The sequence below is a fragment of the Mus caroli genome, chromosome 7 (assembly GCF_900094665.2).
Source record: "Mus caroli chromosome 7, CAROLI_EIJ_v1.1, whole genome shotgun sequence".
Classification (NCBI taxonomy): domain Eukaryota; kingdom Metazoa; phylum Chordata; class Mammalia; order Rodentia; family Muridae; genus Mus; species Mus caroli.
The window spans coordinates 92,995,779-93,012,548 of record NC_034576.1 but is presented as its reverse complement, the minus strand read 5'-3'; the positions used below and the strand labels follow the sequence as shown (position 1 = coordinate 93,012,548).

The window sequence follows — 16,770 nt, the reverse complement described above, 5'->3', positions numbered from 1 at the left end:
TCTCCTCCTCCTCCTCCTTCTTCTCCTCCTTCTTCTTCTCCTCCTTCTCCTTCTTCTTCTCCTGCTTCTCCTCCTCCTTCTCCTCCTTCTTCTTCTCCTCCTTCTCCTTCTCCTCCTCCTCCTCCTTCACATTTTACAGTATGCATATCTGTCTTAAGTACAAATAGAAATTATAACAGTATAGGAATAAAATTGGAATTAAAAGTTTGAACTCTTACATGGCTCAGTTGGTAGTGCTGTCTGTGCAAGCATATAATAAGTCAGATGTGGTGGTATGTGATTGTCATCTCAGCATTAAGGAGGCAGAGACAGGTGTACCCTTGGGTTTGCTGACTAGTTAGTCTAGCCAGAATGGCAAGCTCCAGGCCAGTGAGAAATCTGGTTAAAAACAATGTGGGCAGTCTCAAGGCATGACACTTAAGATTGACCTTTACTGTCTACAGACAGGTTCGTGTGCATTCACGCGTGTACTTGAACATGTACACGTGAAGGTTTGCTTCTTTGTATAGTCACATACTTATATAAGTGAATTTTCACACACACATTCACACACTTGAACATGCATGTACACACACACAATTGTTCTCAACTCTTTGATCTCTAGTGTTCTTTTGGTTCTGTTGAATGAGGGGGTATAGTCTTTACTTTGAAGGTTTTTTTTTTTTTTTTTTTCAAGAAATGTGAAAATAAGCTTAGATTCTTAGATTAGATACCGTTTTCTGCTGCTGAATCTTTTGTTTCTTTTAAATGTAGATGGACATATATAAAAACTCAAATACATTTCTGATAGAAATTACACGTGAAGGCAAGCAAAAGCTGATTTAGGCAGTGCAGATAACATGTTTACATGCTTAACAAATAGGTGCCTGCTTTGGAAGTTTAAAGCTAACAGTTACGTTCTTGTTTTCAGTAACATTTTTATAGAGGAAAACTGTAGATTTTCATTTAGAAGAGCAAAAAGTAGAGCTGGCAAGATGGCTTGGCCAGTAAAAACACTTACCCTGTAAGCCTGACAGCATGAGTGTGATCCCTGGTTCATACACACATGTGACAGTACAAAAAAGACTCAGAGACTTCAGCCTGCTAAAGAAAAAGAGTGGGAAGTAGCTGTGAGTGTGGAGAGGAGGAAAGGGAGTCATGAGCGCTGGGGGGTTGGGGAGTTCCTGGAGGAGATGTGGTGTTCTAGGGAAGAGTGGGTCAGGCCTGTGAGGCCTGTTGGCATTCTCTCCTAGGAGTGGGTACAATTTCTACATGAAGGGATAAGTCAAAGTTTGAGAGTGTGCTATGAACACAGTGGCACAAGGCAAGTGTGTATGGCAAGAAGAGTAGATGTGGATCATAAATTGAGTAGATATTATCTACTCAATTTTTCAGTTTTTCATGTGCTTAAGATACAGACCTGTTAATGTTATACAAAGATTGTGTGCTACAAATGCAAACAGAATTGACTTGAAATGGAAGTTCTAAATAGACATACTGTGAATAAGTGGAATAATTATGATACTTAATATCTGCATAGAAAAAACAAAGTAAATTGAGCTGCTATTGTAGTTTTCATTATAGACAATTTTAATGTATACAGTATTATATGAGATAAGACAGTCTCATCATCCAGCTTTAAAAGTGACCAGTTTATTTGGTTTCAATTCCTATCTACTTCTTTGTTTTGATATGACTGGATACAGAACCCTGAATCACAACTAATCTATAAATGTGTTAATATCTGTCTTTGAAAGATAAATTTTAGCTGGGTAGTGGTGGCACACGCCTTTGATTCCCTGTGTTTAGGAGGCAGGCGGATTTCTGAGTTCAAGACTAGCCTGGTCTACAGAGTGAGTTCCAGGACAGCTACACAGAAAAACCCTGTCTCGAAAAACAAAACAAAAACAAAACAAAACAAAACAAAAAAACAAAAGAAGAAAGAAAGAAAAGAAAGAAAGATAAGTTTTGAGAACTTTCTTTTTTTTTTTTTTTTTAAAAAAGGCTAGGAATGTATACCTCAGTGGTCAGAACACTTGCATACTATGTATCATGAGGCCCTGGGTTCAAGTCCAAGCACCACAGTGTTGACGTGCCCTGAGCGGTACTCTCCTCACACCCACTAACTCACCCAGAGTTACGGTCCATGGAATTGTGTATGTGTCCTGTGGTAGGAATTCATCAGGGCTGCGTGGCTGACCTCACCTGCTGGGTTAGACATCTGTTCCCCTCTGCTCACACTCTACTCCTCTCTACTGCATATTCTCTCATTTCCTGTTCCTTTCAACCATCCTGTCACCTCCTTGGGATTTCTGGAGCTCTTCGGTCTTGTCCTGGGCTGCTGTTGCACTCTGTGGGTCCTGCCTCTCCTTGTGATCCTTTCTTTTAGATCTCCGCAAGTGTAGGCAACTACTGACCTGTTTTCTGATATCATAAAAGAATTTGTATTTTCTACAGTTATATAAATGGCATCACATAATGTGTACTTTTTCAGGAGGTAGCTTCTTTAATTGAGCACAATTAATTTGGATTCATCTATATTGTAGTATGTATCACTAGTTCGTTCCTTTTCTGTTGTTGGATCACAAGCTCTTTTAATAGAATCGTGTGCCATTCAAAACTTAAGTGTGGCATTTCTGTTAGGAACCATGAATTATTTGTGCTTTTTTTTTTTTTTTTTTTTTGGTTTTTTTGAGGCAGGGTTTCTCTGTGTAGCCCTGGCTGTCCTGGACTCACTCTGTAGACCAGGCTGGCCTCGAACTCAGAAATCCGCCTGCCTCTGCCTCCCAAGTACTGGGACTAAAGGCGTGCACCACCACTGCCCGGCTGGAAATAGATATTTCTATATTGTTTTTTAAACGATAGAAACTGACTTGGAAAATGATGGAAAGATTGGATTTATGTTGCTCTGCATTTGTGATAATAAGCAGTGTAGGAAGTGGAGCAATGAATTGTGGGAAGAAAGAATACTTCTGATTTGGAGTTGTGAAGCCTGCTTGACATGATAGCAGAGCCTTCAGTATAAAGTTATAGGTTGAATTGAGTGCCAGTTGAAAGCCAGAATTTTGCTGACTTATTTTATGTACAGACTGATAACATTGCTTTAAGATGAAGGTTGGAATCATCTTTGTAGTAATTAGATTTATAGTTTTTAACCTTTGAGATCCTACTTCAAGCCCAGAGGTTTGAAGATGATTAACTTGAGCAAAGCTGCCCAAGGATGTCAAGGCTGAGAGGAGACTTGCTGAAGCAGCTTCAGGTAGTTGTGGCTGAAGTTAGTCTTAGAATCGGCAGCTTTCCAATAAGGGATTTAGGTCAGCTCAGGGTTAGTATTTTCTCACTTTGCTTCAACATTTTCATTTTGATTGTTTTTCTCCTGTCTTTGGCATTCTTTTTGATTGAATATTTTAAAGTTTATCTATAAACTGTATTCCTTTTTTCCTAGAGATTGTCACTCACTTTTTATTTTATTTTATTTTTTTTTGGTTTTTCGAGACAGGGTTTCTCTGTGTAGCCCTGGCTGTCCTGGCACTCACTTTGTAGACCAGGCTGGCCTCGAACTCAGAAATCCGCCTGCCTCTGCCTCCCGAGTGCTGGGATTAAAGGCGTGCGCCACCACGCCCGGCGTCACTCACTTTTTATATCATTCCATGAATTAATCTAGTAGTAAATATTGATATATGTTGCCGACTATGAAGTGCAATTTGGCAATTTTTTTTTTGTTTTGCTTTTTTCAAGACAGGGTTTCTCTGTGTAGCCCTGGCTGTCCTGGAACTCACTCTGTAGACCAGGTTGTCCTGGACCTCAGAAATCCACCTGCCTCTGCCAATTTGGAAATTTTTATATTTCATCTTCAGGCTTCCCTGTGTATTGGTTTATTTAGTACAATTCTGAATTTAATGACAAATTTAGGTGACATATTTTTGATTATTTTGAATGGAAAATATTTGTCTCAATTTTTACAGTAAAGTTTAACATCAGTGGTGGGGCATTTTTGTTTTCTTTTTGTCTTTGAGACAGGGTCTCTCTACATAGTTCTTGCTGTCCTAGAACTTATCCTGTAAACCATGTTGGCATCAAACTCACAGATTGGCCTGCCTCTGCCTCTGCCTCTGGAGCTAAAGGCATACATATGTACCGTGCCCTGCCAACGTTGGTGTCCTTGATAGGCATCAAAGAAGGTAGGCCACAGAGCCAGATGCTCTGTTAAGATACTCTGCCCATTTCCACATTTTCCCAGAGGCAAATAATATAGGCAAAAAAGCTATTTACATACTTTTGTTTTGACTTAGTTTGGTCCACCAACGCATTTCATTTCCAGGTGTCCTGAGAATTTTCTTAGTGGACTACTTCTTTAATTTTCTCAATAGAGTCCTTTTACTGGCTATAATCTTCTTATTAACATTAAAGGTACTCTAAGAATTCAACATTCATTTCCACATATACCTATCTTATCTCAAGTTTTATTTTAACACTGATTACTGCCTTTTTCAATTGTTTCTTTAAATGTCACACTGAGTTTTGGAAGTGGTATTTGTCCTTTGTGGGGTTAATATTCAGAATTTTCAGAAATCTTGATACTACTTCCGGCATGCAGAGGAGCAACTGGAAAGTGCTTTCATGTTAAACGTCTGCTAAAACCTGCAGAGCTGTGAGTAATGAAATGCTGTGAAATATTGTTTCAATTTGTGATAAATCAGGAATATGAGTATGATTGCTTTTAAAATTATGGGTTAAAGTTTTGATTCTGAATTTGGAAGTAGAAAACAGTTTCTCTTGTGAAAGATAAGTACTTAGAGAAAAATATAAATAATATATGTCTCTTCATGTTTATGTGCATTTGTCTGTCAAAGATAAGTGTTTGCAGAGTTCATGTACTACTTGAAGAGTTTGTTGAAGCTATAGGCACATACCTGTTCATACACACAAAGTTCAATTTCAAACCTTGCTTTTCTCTGTAGGTTAACTATTTGTAAAGTGGTTCAAGAGTCAAGGAGGAAGTAGCGAATGCCTCAGTCAGGGAGCATTGCATTCCAGTGACATCTTCAGTGGAGAATTATATGGAGAATGGGAAACAGAAGAGGCCAAGATTGGAAGAGCAGGTGGGGGAGTAGGACCTTAGGTCAGATATGAAAACACTTCCATAGAGCTTGACAAATTCTCATTGTGTTTACAGCACTTTTAATGTGTGATTATACTTATTAGAATAATAAATAGTTGCTCAAATTGCCTGTGGCATAAGAGAAAACAAGTGTTTATGTGAATAAGTACCGTAGTAGGGTTTTATAAACTATAAACTTGTTATTAGTAAAGGATTATATTTTGTGTTCCAGGCCTCCAGAGTAAATTAGGTATCTTGTAGTTGAGTTTTCCTTTACTGTTTTGACCAAAGCCCAATTATGAGATACTGTTAGTTTGAAACTCAGGATTTTTAAATGGCAGTTCCCAAGGCTGGAGAGATGGCTCAGTGGTTAAGAGCACTTGCAGAGGGCCTGGGTTCAGTTCTCAGCACCCACGTGGCAGCTCACAATTTTTCTATAATTCTAGGTTCCGAGGATCTGATGCTCTCCCTGCTCTGGCCTCCAAGGACTCCATGCACACATATAGTACATAGATGCAGGCACCCACACATGCACATTTCAATACATTAGGGATTATGTTTGTGAGACGAATGTGAGGCAAGCTCTCTACCACTGATTTACACTCCTAATTCTTCATCAGACAAAAGGAAACTAGTGGAGAGTAGAAAGAAGACCTGGACAAAGATTCCTTATACTCTTCCCACACTTATCATTTTTTGTCACATTTGTCATTATCTAGATACAAAAGAGTTACATTTATTTACTTTTTAAATGTGTGTGTTAGCCGCGTGCGCGCGCGTGCGTGCGTGCGTGCGTGCGTGCGTGCGTGCGTGCGTGCGTGTGTGTGTGTGTGTGTGTGTGTGTATGCTGAGGATTATGTCTTTCCCTTACCACATAGATCCTGGGGCTTGAACTCGTTTTGTCAGGCGATCAGATTGTCAGGAACCAAGTGCATTTACCTGCTGAATGATCTCGCTGGCCCTGCGTACATCTGTCTTTCTCCTGAAAGTTTTGAGAGTATGTTGTACTTATTGTTCTCCTTTACTGCTAAGTGTGTGAGTGTATGTTTTGTAGCTCTATGGCATAATCTTGCTGTAGAAACACAGTGTGATCATGTTCAGCATTAATGCAAACATAGTATTCTCATCTAATTTGCAGCCTGCACTAGTTTTTGTCATTTGTCCCCAGAATGCCTTTTATAACTGTTCTGTTCTTTAAAGGTCTAAGTAGATCCTACATTACTTACAAATGTTGCCCTCTAGTCTTTGATCTAGTACATTGCTTAACTTTTCTTTGCCCTTCATAACACTAACATCAAAATATTTATTTGGAATATGGGTGTGCATCTTTTTTTTTGCTTAGATATTTCTCAATTTATAGCCTTGGCTGTTCTGGAACTTGCTGTGTATACCAGGGTGGCCTTGAACTCACAGAGATCTGCCTGCCTGTCTCTCCAGTGCTGGGATTAAAGGCATGAGTCACTACTTACCTATGTATTTTTTTAGAAAAACAAAAACATGGACTCCGCTTTTGTTTCTCTCTTTTGTGTGTGTGTGTGTGTGTGTGTGTGTGTGTGTGTGTACTTGTGAGGCCAGAGTAGGACTTGTGCTGTCTTTCTTTTTCACCTTCTCCCTTATTCTTGAGAGGCAGGGGTCTATGACTGAATTTGAAACACCACCTGCTAGGGATCTCTGTATGTTATGCTCTTTAATCCCATGTTGCAGCTATAGGAACATTAGGTCTAGTTCAGATCTCTCCTTTCTGAGCCATTTCCCCAGCTTCATAATTTTGTTGGCTGGCTGATTTTGTTTTTGAGACATGGTCTTATGTAGCCCAGGCTGGCCCCAAACTCACTATGTAGCTAAGAATGGATTTAAACTCCTGCTTCTACCTTCCAAGGGCTAGGATATAGGTGTACACTACCATGCTCAGCTGCCCAAATGCTCTTAACTCAGGGTCAAGGAATCTTACGGCCTCAACCACCTGAGTAGATGGGACTGCTGGCATGACCTAGCTCTTAACCAAGATGGCTTAACCATAGAGGAGAATTCACATTATCATCATAGCCACAGTGCAAGTTGTTTTACAACTTTAAATAAATGTAATATATGCAAAATGCAAGAATTAGATATAAGATATGAAAAATACATTAGACATAAGATATGTAAAATGGCACAGTTGGTGCACAGTTATCGGTTGTTTTATTTTTAGAGTTGTGAAATGCCAGTGTTAGAAGGGATATTAGAAATCACTGGGCGTGGTGGCGTATGCCTTTGATCCCAGCACTTGGGAGGCAGAGGCAGGCAGATTTCTGAGTTCGAGGTCAGCCTGGTCTACAAAGTGAGTTCCAAGACAGCCAAGGCTACACAGAGAAACCCTGTCTTGAAAAACCAAAAAAAAAAAAGGGGGGGGGGGCTGGTGAGATGGCTCAGTGGGTAAGAGCACCCGACTGCTCTTCCGAAGGTCCGGAGTTTAAATCCCAGCAACCACATGGTGGCTCACAACCATCCGTAATGAGATCTGACTCCCTCTTCTGGGAGTGTCTGAAGACAGCTACAGTGTACTTACATATAATAAATAAATCTTTAAAAAAAAAAGAAAGAAAGAAAGAAATCATCAGAAAAACTGAATATGGTGGTATCCCCCAACCACCTTAGTCTCAGCATAGAGATGGGGGCAACAGCAGGATCAAGAGTTCAAGGCCAGTCTAAGCTACATGAAATCTTGTCTCAAAAAACAAAACCAGAAATCACTCAGATAATGAAACTAGCTTAGAATCGTTAATTAGCTTTATAGCCCTAAATAAGAATTTAAGCTTGTTGAGAGTAGAAACTGTTAATATCTCCTAAATTGATAGAGTTTGATATTTCTTACATATATTTTAAATATCCAAATTCAGATATGTTAAGTACTTTGTTTAAGTAAATATTTACTAATACACTTTTTGAAACTGTTAGTGAAAATATATTTTCTTTTTTTTTAATTTAGATTTATTTATTTATCATATGTAAGTACACTGTAGCTGTCTTCAGACACTCCAGAAGAGGGCATCAGATCTCATTATGGATGGTTGTGAGCCACCATGTGGTTACTGGGATTTGAACTCAGGACCTTTGGAAGAACAGTCAGTGCTCTTACCCGCTGAGCCATCTCGCCAGCCCCGAAAATATATTTTCACACTTGTTATCCTATTAAATATAGAACAAATCAATTTTAAGTATACATATCTACATCTACATATATAGATATACATTTGGCTTCTAATCTTTCTGTTCATTACTAAGATCTTAAGATGTTTGCGTAAGTTTGCAACATACGTTGTCATATTCAGATGTTACTGTGGCAACTACTTTGTCATTAAGCATTTCCAGTCTTTTTCCTTGGCTGCTGTGTGCATATACAACATATGAAACAGAGGACTTGTAGCCTTTATGTTTTCTCTTGAGGACTTAATTAGATGAATTACATTTCATGGCTTTATTCTTTTATATGGGTCTTCCAAAGAAGAACAGCTTTTATGTTACATATACAACTTTGGGTGTTGTTCCTTGGAGATGTCCACTTTATTTTTTGAGACAGTGTCTTCTGCAACCCGTGTCTTACCAGCTGTGTTAGGTTGGCTGGCCAGTGCTGGGATTACAAGTGTGAACCATCATGATGGCTTTTTATATGTATTCTGGGAGCTAAACTCAAGTCTTTGGGTTGTGAGGCAAGCAATTTCCCAACTGAGCCATCTCCTCAACCCCTCAACCCCTTTACTCAATACATTTTTAATAGACTATAGCTTTTTTTTGTTTGTTTGTTTCTTGTTTTTTGTTTTTTTCGAGACAGGGTTTCTCTGTATAGCCCTGGCTGTCCTGGAATTCACTCTGTAGACCAGGTATAGCTTATTTTTATCTTGCAATTACAGAAGTGTAGTAGGTCATTTCTAGAATCCAAGCTGTAGTTGGCTGTGTTTTACTGTTCCAGTCTCATACACTGCGGATTCAATCAGCAAATTATTTCACTTTTTTCTTTTTCTTTTCTTTTCTTTTTTTTGAGACAATTATTTCTCTTTCAACTCACCATTTATTTTTTAACTGTGCTGAAAAAAAGGGGGTTGAAATATGTATGGTAGGGAACATGGAGGGATGACGGGAATTGCTCAGGGCAGAATTGACTGGCTTTTTAGTAAATATTTTAGTCTTTCTGGGCTACAGTAGGTTTCTATGGCATATTGTTCTTTAAATAACTTTAAACATATAAGCTGTATTCTTAGGTTCCAGGTCATACAAAAATGAGATGTAAGTTAGAATTTTTAATTTCATTGACATGTGATCTTCATAGAACATTTTTTAGTTATGTCTTTTTTTTGTCTGATTTGGTTTTTTTTTTTTTTTTTTTGAGACAAAAGTCTCTGTTTGTTTAGCCCAGGCTGTCCTAGAACTCAATATGTAGGTAAGGCTAGCCTCAAATGCAACAGAGATTCATCTGCCTCTGCACTCCACATGCTGGGATTAAAGGCATGTGCCACCATGCCTAGCTCCAGTCACACTACTTTTAAAAGAAATATAAAAGGAGACAGACTGACGATGTGATCTTTATGGCCTTTTGCTTTTTTATTAAACAGAATCTGGAGTTCATACTCTTCAGACTTTATTATAATGGTAAAGAAAGAAACAGATAGAGGAAGTTTTGTAAACAGAGAAATGCAAAGGGAAATAAAAGAACACAGGAGAAATACATTCTAGAATGATGGTTGAAGTTGCTTGTGTTAGCAAAATCTTAGATACTGGGTCTTAAGTTGACAGTTTCCTCAGCTGAGTTTCTTCAAGTAAGTGTTGACCACAGAACTGTTTCTAAGGACCAAAAGAAAATATGGTATTTTACTCAGTCATTTAAGAAGAACTTATTCAGTATTTGGTAACATCTTGAGTATTTGGTGAAACTATGTATGTAGACCCTGAATGTGGGCTTATGTGCAGAGGTAATTGAAATGAAATAGTATAAATGTGAAATCAAAACACCACTGGTTGCTGTATTAGTTACTGGACTACTTGCTATGACCAAACACCCTAGCAAAGCAACATAAGGAGGAAGGATTATCACACCTGGAAGTCACTGCTGCAGGAACCCGAAAGCTGATCACATTGTATCCACAGTCAATTAGAAGACTACCCCACCCGGGGATCCATCCCATAATCAGCCACCAAACCCAGACACTATTGCATATGCCAGCAAGATTTTGCTGAAGGGACCCTGATATAGCTGTCTCCTGTGAGGCTATGCCAGTGCCTGACAAATACAGAAGTGGATGCTCACAGTCATCTATAGGATGGAACATAGGGCCCCCAATGGAGAAGCTAGAGAAAGTACTCAAGAGCTGAAGGGGTCTGCAACCCTATAGGTGGAACAACATTATGAACTAACCAGTACCCCAGAGCTCTTGTCTCTAGCTGCATATGTAGCAGAAGATGGCTAAGTCGGCGGCCATCATTGGAAAGAGAGGCCCCTTGGTCTTGCAAACTTTATATGCCCCAGTACAGGGGAACACCAGGGCCAAGGAGTGGGAGTGGGTGGGTAGGGGAGTAGGGTGAGGGGAGGGTATAGGGAACTTTTGGGATAGCATTTGAAATGTAAATAAAGAAAATATCTAAAAAAAAAAAAAAAAAAAAAAATCAATGAGTGGCCAGGCAGTGATGGTGGTTGGTTAATCCTAGCACTCAGGAGGCAGAGGCAGGTGAATCTCTGCGAGTTTGAGGACAGCCAAGGCTACACAAAGAAACCCTGCCTCAAACAAACAAACAGATGAATGCTTGTGCTCAGCCCGTTGTCTATCCAGGCCAAGACTCCAGCCCATTTTGTGATACTACCAAATTCAGGATGGGTGGGTACCCCATTTACCTTAAACATTTTCAGTTGACCCGGTTATCCGAGAGGAGACCTCTCAGTTGTTGAACTTTCTAGACGAGGTTGCTCTGGAACATGTCTGAGGGGTTGGGTTGATTATTAGTTGGTGCAGGAGTGCCTAGACCATGGGTGGCACCTTCCTGAGGCATGTGGTCCCTGGCTGTGTAAGAATGATAGCTAGTGATGAGCCTGAGAGCATACCAGCAAGCAGGGGTTTTTGTGGCTTTAGCTTCAAGCTTTTTTTTTTTTTTTTTTCCTTCTTCGAGACAGCGTTTCTCTGTGTTCTCTGTGCAGCCCTGGCTGTCCTGGAACTCACTCTGTAGACCAGGCTGGCCTAGAACTCAGAAATCCGCCTGCCTCTGCCTCCCAAATGCTGGGATTAAAGGCATGCACCACCACTGCCCGGCTTTTTTTATTTTAAAGATTTACTTATTTTATATATGTGAGTACACTGTCGCTGTTGCTGTCTTCAGACACACCAGAAGAGGGCATCCAATCCCATTACAGATGGTTGTGAGCTACCATATGGTTGCTGGAAATTGAACTCAGGATCTCTGGAAGAGCAGTCAGTGCTCTTAACCGTCAAGCCATCTCTCCAGCCCTTCAAGCTTTCTGAGTTCCTGTCACACATCCCTTAATGAGGGACTGTAACTTGGAAGTATAGGCCAAATTTTTCTTTTCTTTCTCTAAGTTGCTTTTGGTCAGTGTAGCATTTTATCATAGCAACAGGAATAAACTAGAATCATGGCTCTTCCCATCCCAGTTAACCCAATCTAGATAACTCCTCACAAGCACTTGCTTCAGTCAGGGTAACTATCATAAATTGGGCATTCTTAAAGAGTTGTTTCATTTTTTTTTCTATATCTAAATGTTATCCTGTGTGTGTCTGTGTGCCCTAGCATGTCAAATGACATCTGTGGGAGCTGGTACTCTCCTTTCACCGGGGATCCTGAAGGTAGAACTCGGCCAGTTAGACTTGGCGGCAGCTGCCCTCACCTTCTGAGCTCTCTTGCTCGCTCTCGTTTATAATTTTTATATGTTTATTTATTGTCTGTCTGCAAGTACTCCATAGGGTAGATGTGGAGATCTGAGCACAGCTGGTAGGGGTTGGTTCAGTTATCAGAATCATAATGATAAACTTAATAATGTGTTAAATAAGGAAGAGATTCCTCCTTTGCAGAGGAATTTGCATGAGTACACGTTAGCTTGAAATTTGTAGCACCTGTGAATTTCTTTCAGGGGAAGGAAGCCAGCACCCATTTGGAGCCATGAATATTGTTCGAACCCCATCTGTTGCCCAGATTGGCATCTCGGTGGAATTGTTGGACAGTCTGGCTCAGCAGACTCCTGTAGGCAGTGCTGCTGTGTCCTCAGTTGACTCCTTTACCCAGGTGATGCACACAGATTCCATTCCTGTTTTGCTCCTCCTCCCCATTATGGTATATTTCACAAAATTGTATATCTCTGTGTGGTGTTTAAAACAATGTTCTGGTATATGTCTGTTTTGTGAAGTAACTAAAGTTAGGTAACATCCACGGTGCTGCATTCTTCGCTGTATAAGCGCATTTACGATCTGATGTCTTAGCAGATTTGCAGTATACTTTCAATGTGTAATCTTCTGTTATCATATTCTTTGCAGCTTTGACCAACACCATTTCCCTTACCCTTTACGGCCACCATTCTTTTGACTGCTTCTGTAAGCTTATAAAATTTTTGAGCCTTTAAATAACTTGTATTTTTAATGAACATTTTATTATAAAATATTTTAAGTATATAAAGTACAGAGAATAAGCTAGGTATTCTATAATTTGTATTATGTACTTACTCTTGCCAAGCATTTTTTAAAGTACTGATAAATACAAAGAAGTAGACAGAATAAGGTAAGAGCTGTCCTTGTAGACTTAAGCTCCACCCCCCTTTGTTATAGTCTCATATCTACTAATTTCTGGATTTCTCCAACACGTTTCATTTGTATACTTTTTGTTTCCAGTTCTAATTATGCCCAGAGTCTGCAAGTATTTTTTTTAAAGATTTATTTATTTATTATTATGTATATGAGTACACTGTAGCTATACAGATGGTTGTGAGCCACCATGTGGTTGCTGGGATTTGAACTCAGGAACTTCGGAAGAGCAGTCAGTGCTCTTAACCGCTGAGCCATCTCTTCAGCCTGAGTCTGGAAGTATAAGTCATACCACTGTGACATTCACTGGTTTTTCCTTTTTTGGCGCACGCCTTTAATCCCAGCACTCGGGAGGCAGAAGCAGGTGGATTTCTGAGTTTGAGGCCAGCCTGGTCTACAAAGTGAGTTCCAGGACAGCCAAGGGCTACACAGAAACCCTGTCTCGAAAAACAAAAACAAAAACAATTTCTATATTCAATTATATTTTGGATATTTTTACTATAGGTAGTTTATGTTCACATGCCTCTTTGACCAAATTTTATTTCCTTTTTTGTTGTTTTGAGACAAGGTCTCACTATGTAGCTCTGGCTGGCCTGGAATTTACTATGTAGATCAGGTTGGCTTCAAACCACAGAGATCCACTTGACTCTGCCTCCTGAGTGCAGTTATTAAAGGTGTGTACAACTACTACCCAACTGCCAGTTAAGGGTCGGTCTCTCTCTCTCTCTCTCTCTCTCTCTCTCTCTCTCTCTCCCCTCTCCCCCTCTCTCTCCCTCTCTCTCTCTCTCTCTCTCTCTCTCTCTCTCCCTCTCTCGCTCTCTCTCGCTCTCTCTTGCTCTCTTGTCCTGGAACTCACTCTTAGATCAGGCTGGCCTTGAACTTGCAGAAATCTAATGCCAGTTAAGTCTTAATGTCTAATAGTCCAAGTTCCTTCTCCTCATCAGACAGAATAGGCCTAGATATTCTTCCTAATAATTTTAATAGCCTTATTGTGTTCTAGACATTAACACCTTGTTAAATTTTGTGAAAAATTTTATTTGAATTTTGTTGAAAGTAGCATTGAACTTGCATTTAGTTTGGGGCAACTTGGTTACCTTTCTTTTTTTTTTTTTTTTTTCAGAGCTGAGGACCAAAATCAGGGCCTTGCGCTTGCTAGGCAAGCGCTCTACCACTGAGCTAAATCCCCAACCCTGGTTACCTTTCTTTACACATTGTCTACCTATCTGTGCCAGAAAAGGAAAAAAGTCTTTTTGCTGGTGTGGAGGGTGGCTGCGCACTTTGTTTCTAATAGTAACCTTTTGGTTTGTGACCTTACTAATTCTTGATATTAATGATCCCTTGCTGGTAGATCCTTGAATTGTATTCCTTCCATCCCATAAATGGCAGATTTTTAAAACCCCAAATAAGGTAATTCCTTTTGTGAAAAAGATGTATCAGGAACTTTCAGAGCTGGTTTTGTATTTTTGAGAAAGTAATGCTGGGAAGATCATTTGTTTTACATTTATTATTATTATGATGATGTGTGTTACACGTGTGTTAGTGGGCACGTGTGTGCTGTGGTGATTGTGGGTTCCTGAGATAGAACCCAGGCCATCAGCCTTGCATGGCACCTTTCCTTCCCTTCTGAACCTTCTCTATGGCCTGGAAGGTTGTTTTTGAGTGAACCCAAAGTAGCACTGCCTTTAATTTTTTAGCTTTAAGGTTCATTGCCTTTAAGACCATTTGATTTTCATTAAGAATTAATGAGCTTACTTCTAATTTCTACTATGGACATTAGCAGGATATTAGTAGATTTGATGATTTTAGGATCAGTGAAAAGAGACAGATTAACAACTGGGAGAAAAGGCCACCCTGCTCTCATTTACAGTAATGCGACCAGTAGCTTGTCTCTCCACCAGAAGCCTCCTTTCCTCTTTCCTTTCCTTTTTCCTTTTTCCTTACCATTTTCCTTTCTTTTTCCTTTCCCTTTCCTTTTCTTTTCTTTTTCCCGAGACAGGGTTTCTCTGTATAGCCCTGGCTATACTAGAACTCACTTTGTAGACCAGGCTGGCCTCCTCTGTTCTGTTGCCTCTGAGTGCTGGGATTAAAGGTGTGCACCATCACCACATGGCTGTAGCTTTTCTAATAATACTTAAGCTTTTTTATTTCTGTGAAGACAAAGACCTTGTAGAGGGGGTTATTTTTTATATGAGAAAATATGATTGAAGGAAAAGGGGGCGTACATATACAGAGGTGAAAGGTTCAAAGAAATTTGCCTGTTGCAGCCTCTCAAGTGCTGGAGTAAAAACTGTGTGCCACCACACCTACCTGTCTTAGAACGTATATTCCTTAAACCAAATTAATACGTGAATACTTTAAAATAAAAGTATTGATCTAAACTGCACATTTAATGTAACTAGCTAACATCAACTATTAACTTTTCAGTTCACACAGAAGATGTTGGACAACTTCTACAATTTTGCTTCATCATTTGCTCTTTCTCAGGCCCAGATGACACCAAATCCATCAGAAATGTTCATCCCAGCCAATGTGGTTCTGAAATGGTATGAGCCAATTCCAATCTCTAGTATTTAGACTTTAGTAACTATGTATATTTCCCTGTGAATATATGTCTTCTTTGAGAGGTAAACATAGTCTTTTATTGTGGATATCAACATGTGTTAATATATTGCATGCTAATACTGTCTGTTCTGTAGCATTGAGATCTTGAATAGTTCATATCCTAAATATCCTATTACATAGTAGCCATTTCCTAATGAGTTAATCCATAGAGTTAGGGAAAGATAGTTGTCTGTGTTTTAGATCACTCTTAAGGGTATATGTTGAATTAGAAGTAGTGTATTGACACTTGAACAATGGATCAAAACATTTTCTCCCAGGGGCTGGAGAGATGACTCAGTGATCAAGAGCACTTGCTACTCTTACAGTGGACCTGGGTTCAGTTCCCAGCCCCATAACTGATTGTAACTCCAGTTTCAGAGGAAGGATCTGATGTCCTCTTCTGGCTCCAGTAGATATCACAAACATACATACAAAAGAGTAAAGTACTCTTTTACATAAAATAAAAATAGAAATATGTATAAACAAAATCACAAGTCAACCAGGCATCTTGTGGTTCGCACTACACCTTGAACATAATGACTATTAAATTATTATTCTCCAATTTTCTATGTTTTGTAGGGGTTTCATTTCACTTTGAATGTCCCAGTGAGGAGATGTTTAGGAAGCTTTGTAGGCAGTAGTATTCTGCTGCAGCGAGGGGCACCAGAATAGATTGGATTGCATTTTGTCCCAGTGCTGCTGTGACTTTGAGCAAATTGCTTTCAGGAACCTGCAGTCTCTGCAATGATTCCGTTCCTTGACTTTCTCTCATTGGCTCTGTCTGGATGCGGAGGTCGAGGTGATGGCTGCTCTCTGCCAAGAGCGGTCAGACCCACCTCACCTCAGGTCACCGTTCTTGCTCTTATAATAACTTCCTGGATTGCTTTCTCCCTTATCATAGTGTTTTAGAAATGTTATAAATAGTATTGTTGATAAAAGTTATTTAATAAGTTGTGAAATTGTGATTGAAATGTTCTTATACAAATTTGGATTTTCTTTTCTAGGTATGAAAACTTTCAAAGACGACTAGCACAGAACCCTCTCTTTTGGAAAACATAATTTGAATAAAATAACTTGTCATGTCATGTACAAGCATGAAGTCAAAGGGTCATGAAGCCTTTCCAAACCCTGCTTAGTGACGATGAGACTTACAAACCCTATAAAAATTAGAACCACTGAATGAGGAAAATGCTCAATAGTAATTATTTTCTCCCTTATAAGTGTGACATACTTCCTGGAGGCAAACATTTTGTATCAACTGTCATTCATTTCTTAAAATAAACCCTACTCTCAGTAGTAGTATTTGAAATACCATTA

General features: G+C 39.4%; 1 protein-coding gene across 2 annotated transcripts in view; it reads left to right on the top strand.

Moving 5' to 3' along the window:
* The window catches only part of Hikeshi (heat shock protein nuclear import factor hikeshi), a 22,682-nt gene extending 5,912 nt beyond the window's left edge, over positions 1–16,770 (top strand). Inside the window, exons 1-4 of one of the 2 annotated variants that reach the window (XM_029480119.1) lie at positions 4,941–5,081; positions 12,189–12,340; positions 15,277–15,395; positions 16,458–16,770. In XM_029480119.1, coding sequence (XP_029335979.1) covers positions 12,218–12,340; positions 15,277–15,395; positions 16,458–16,512 — 297 coding nt within the window. In that variant the 5' untranslated portion in view covers positions 4,941–5,081; positions 12,189–12,217 and the 3' untranslated portion in view covers positions 16,513–16,770. Of the gene's footprint in view, positions 1–4,940; positions 5,082–12,188; positions 12,341–15,276; positions 15,396–16,457 lie in introns of those variants that run through there. The other variant, XM_021167215.1, reaches the window with a different exon arrangement.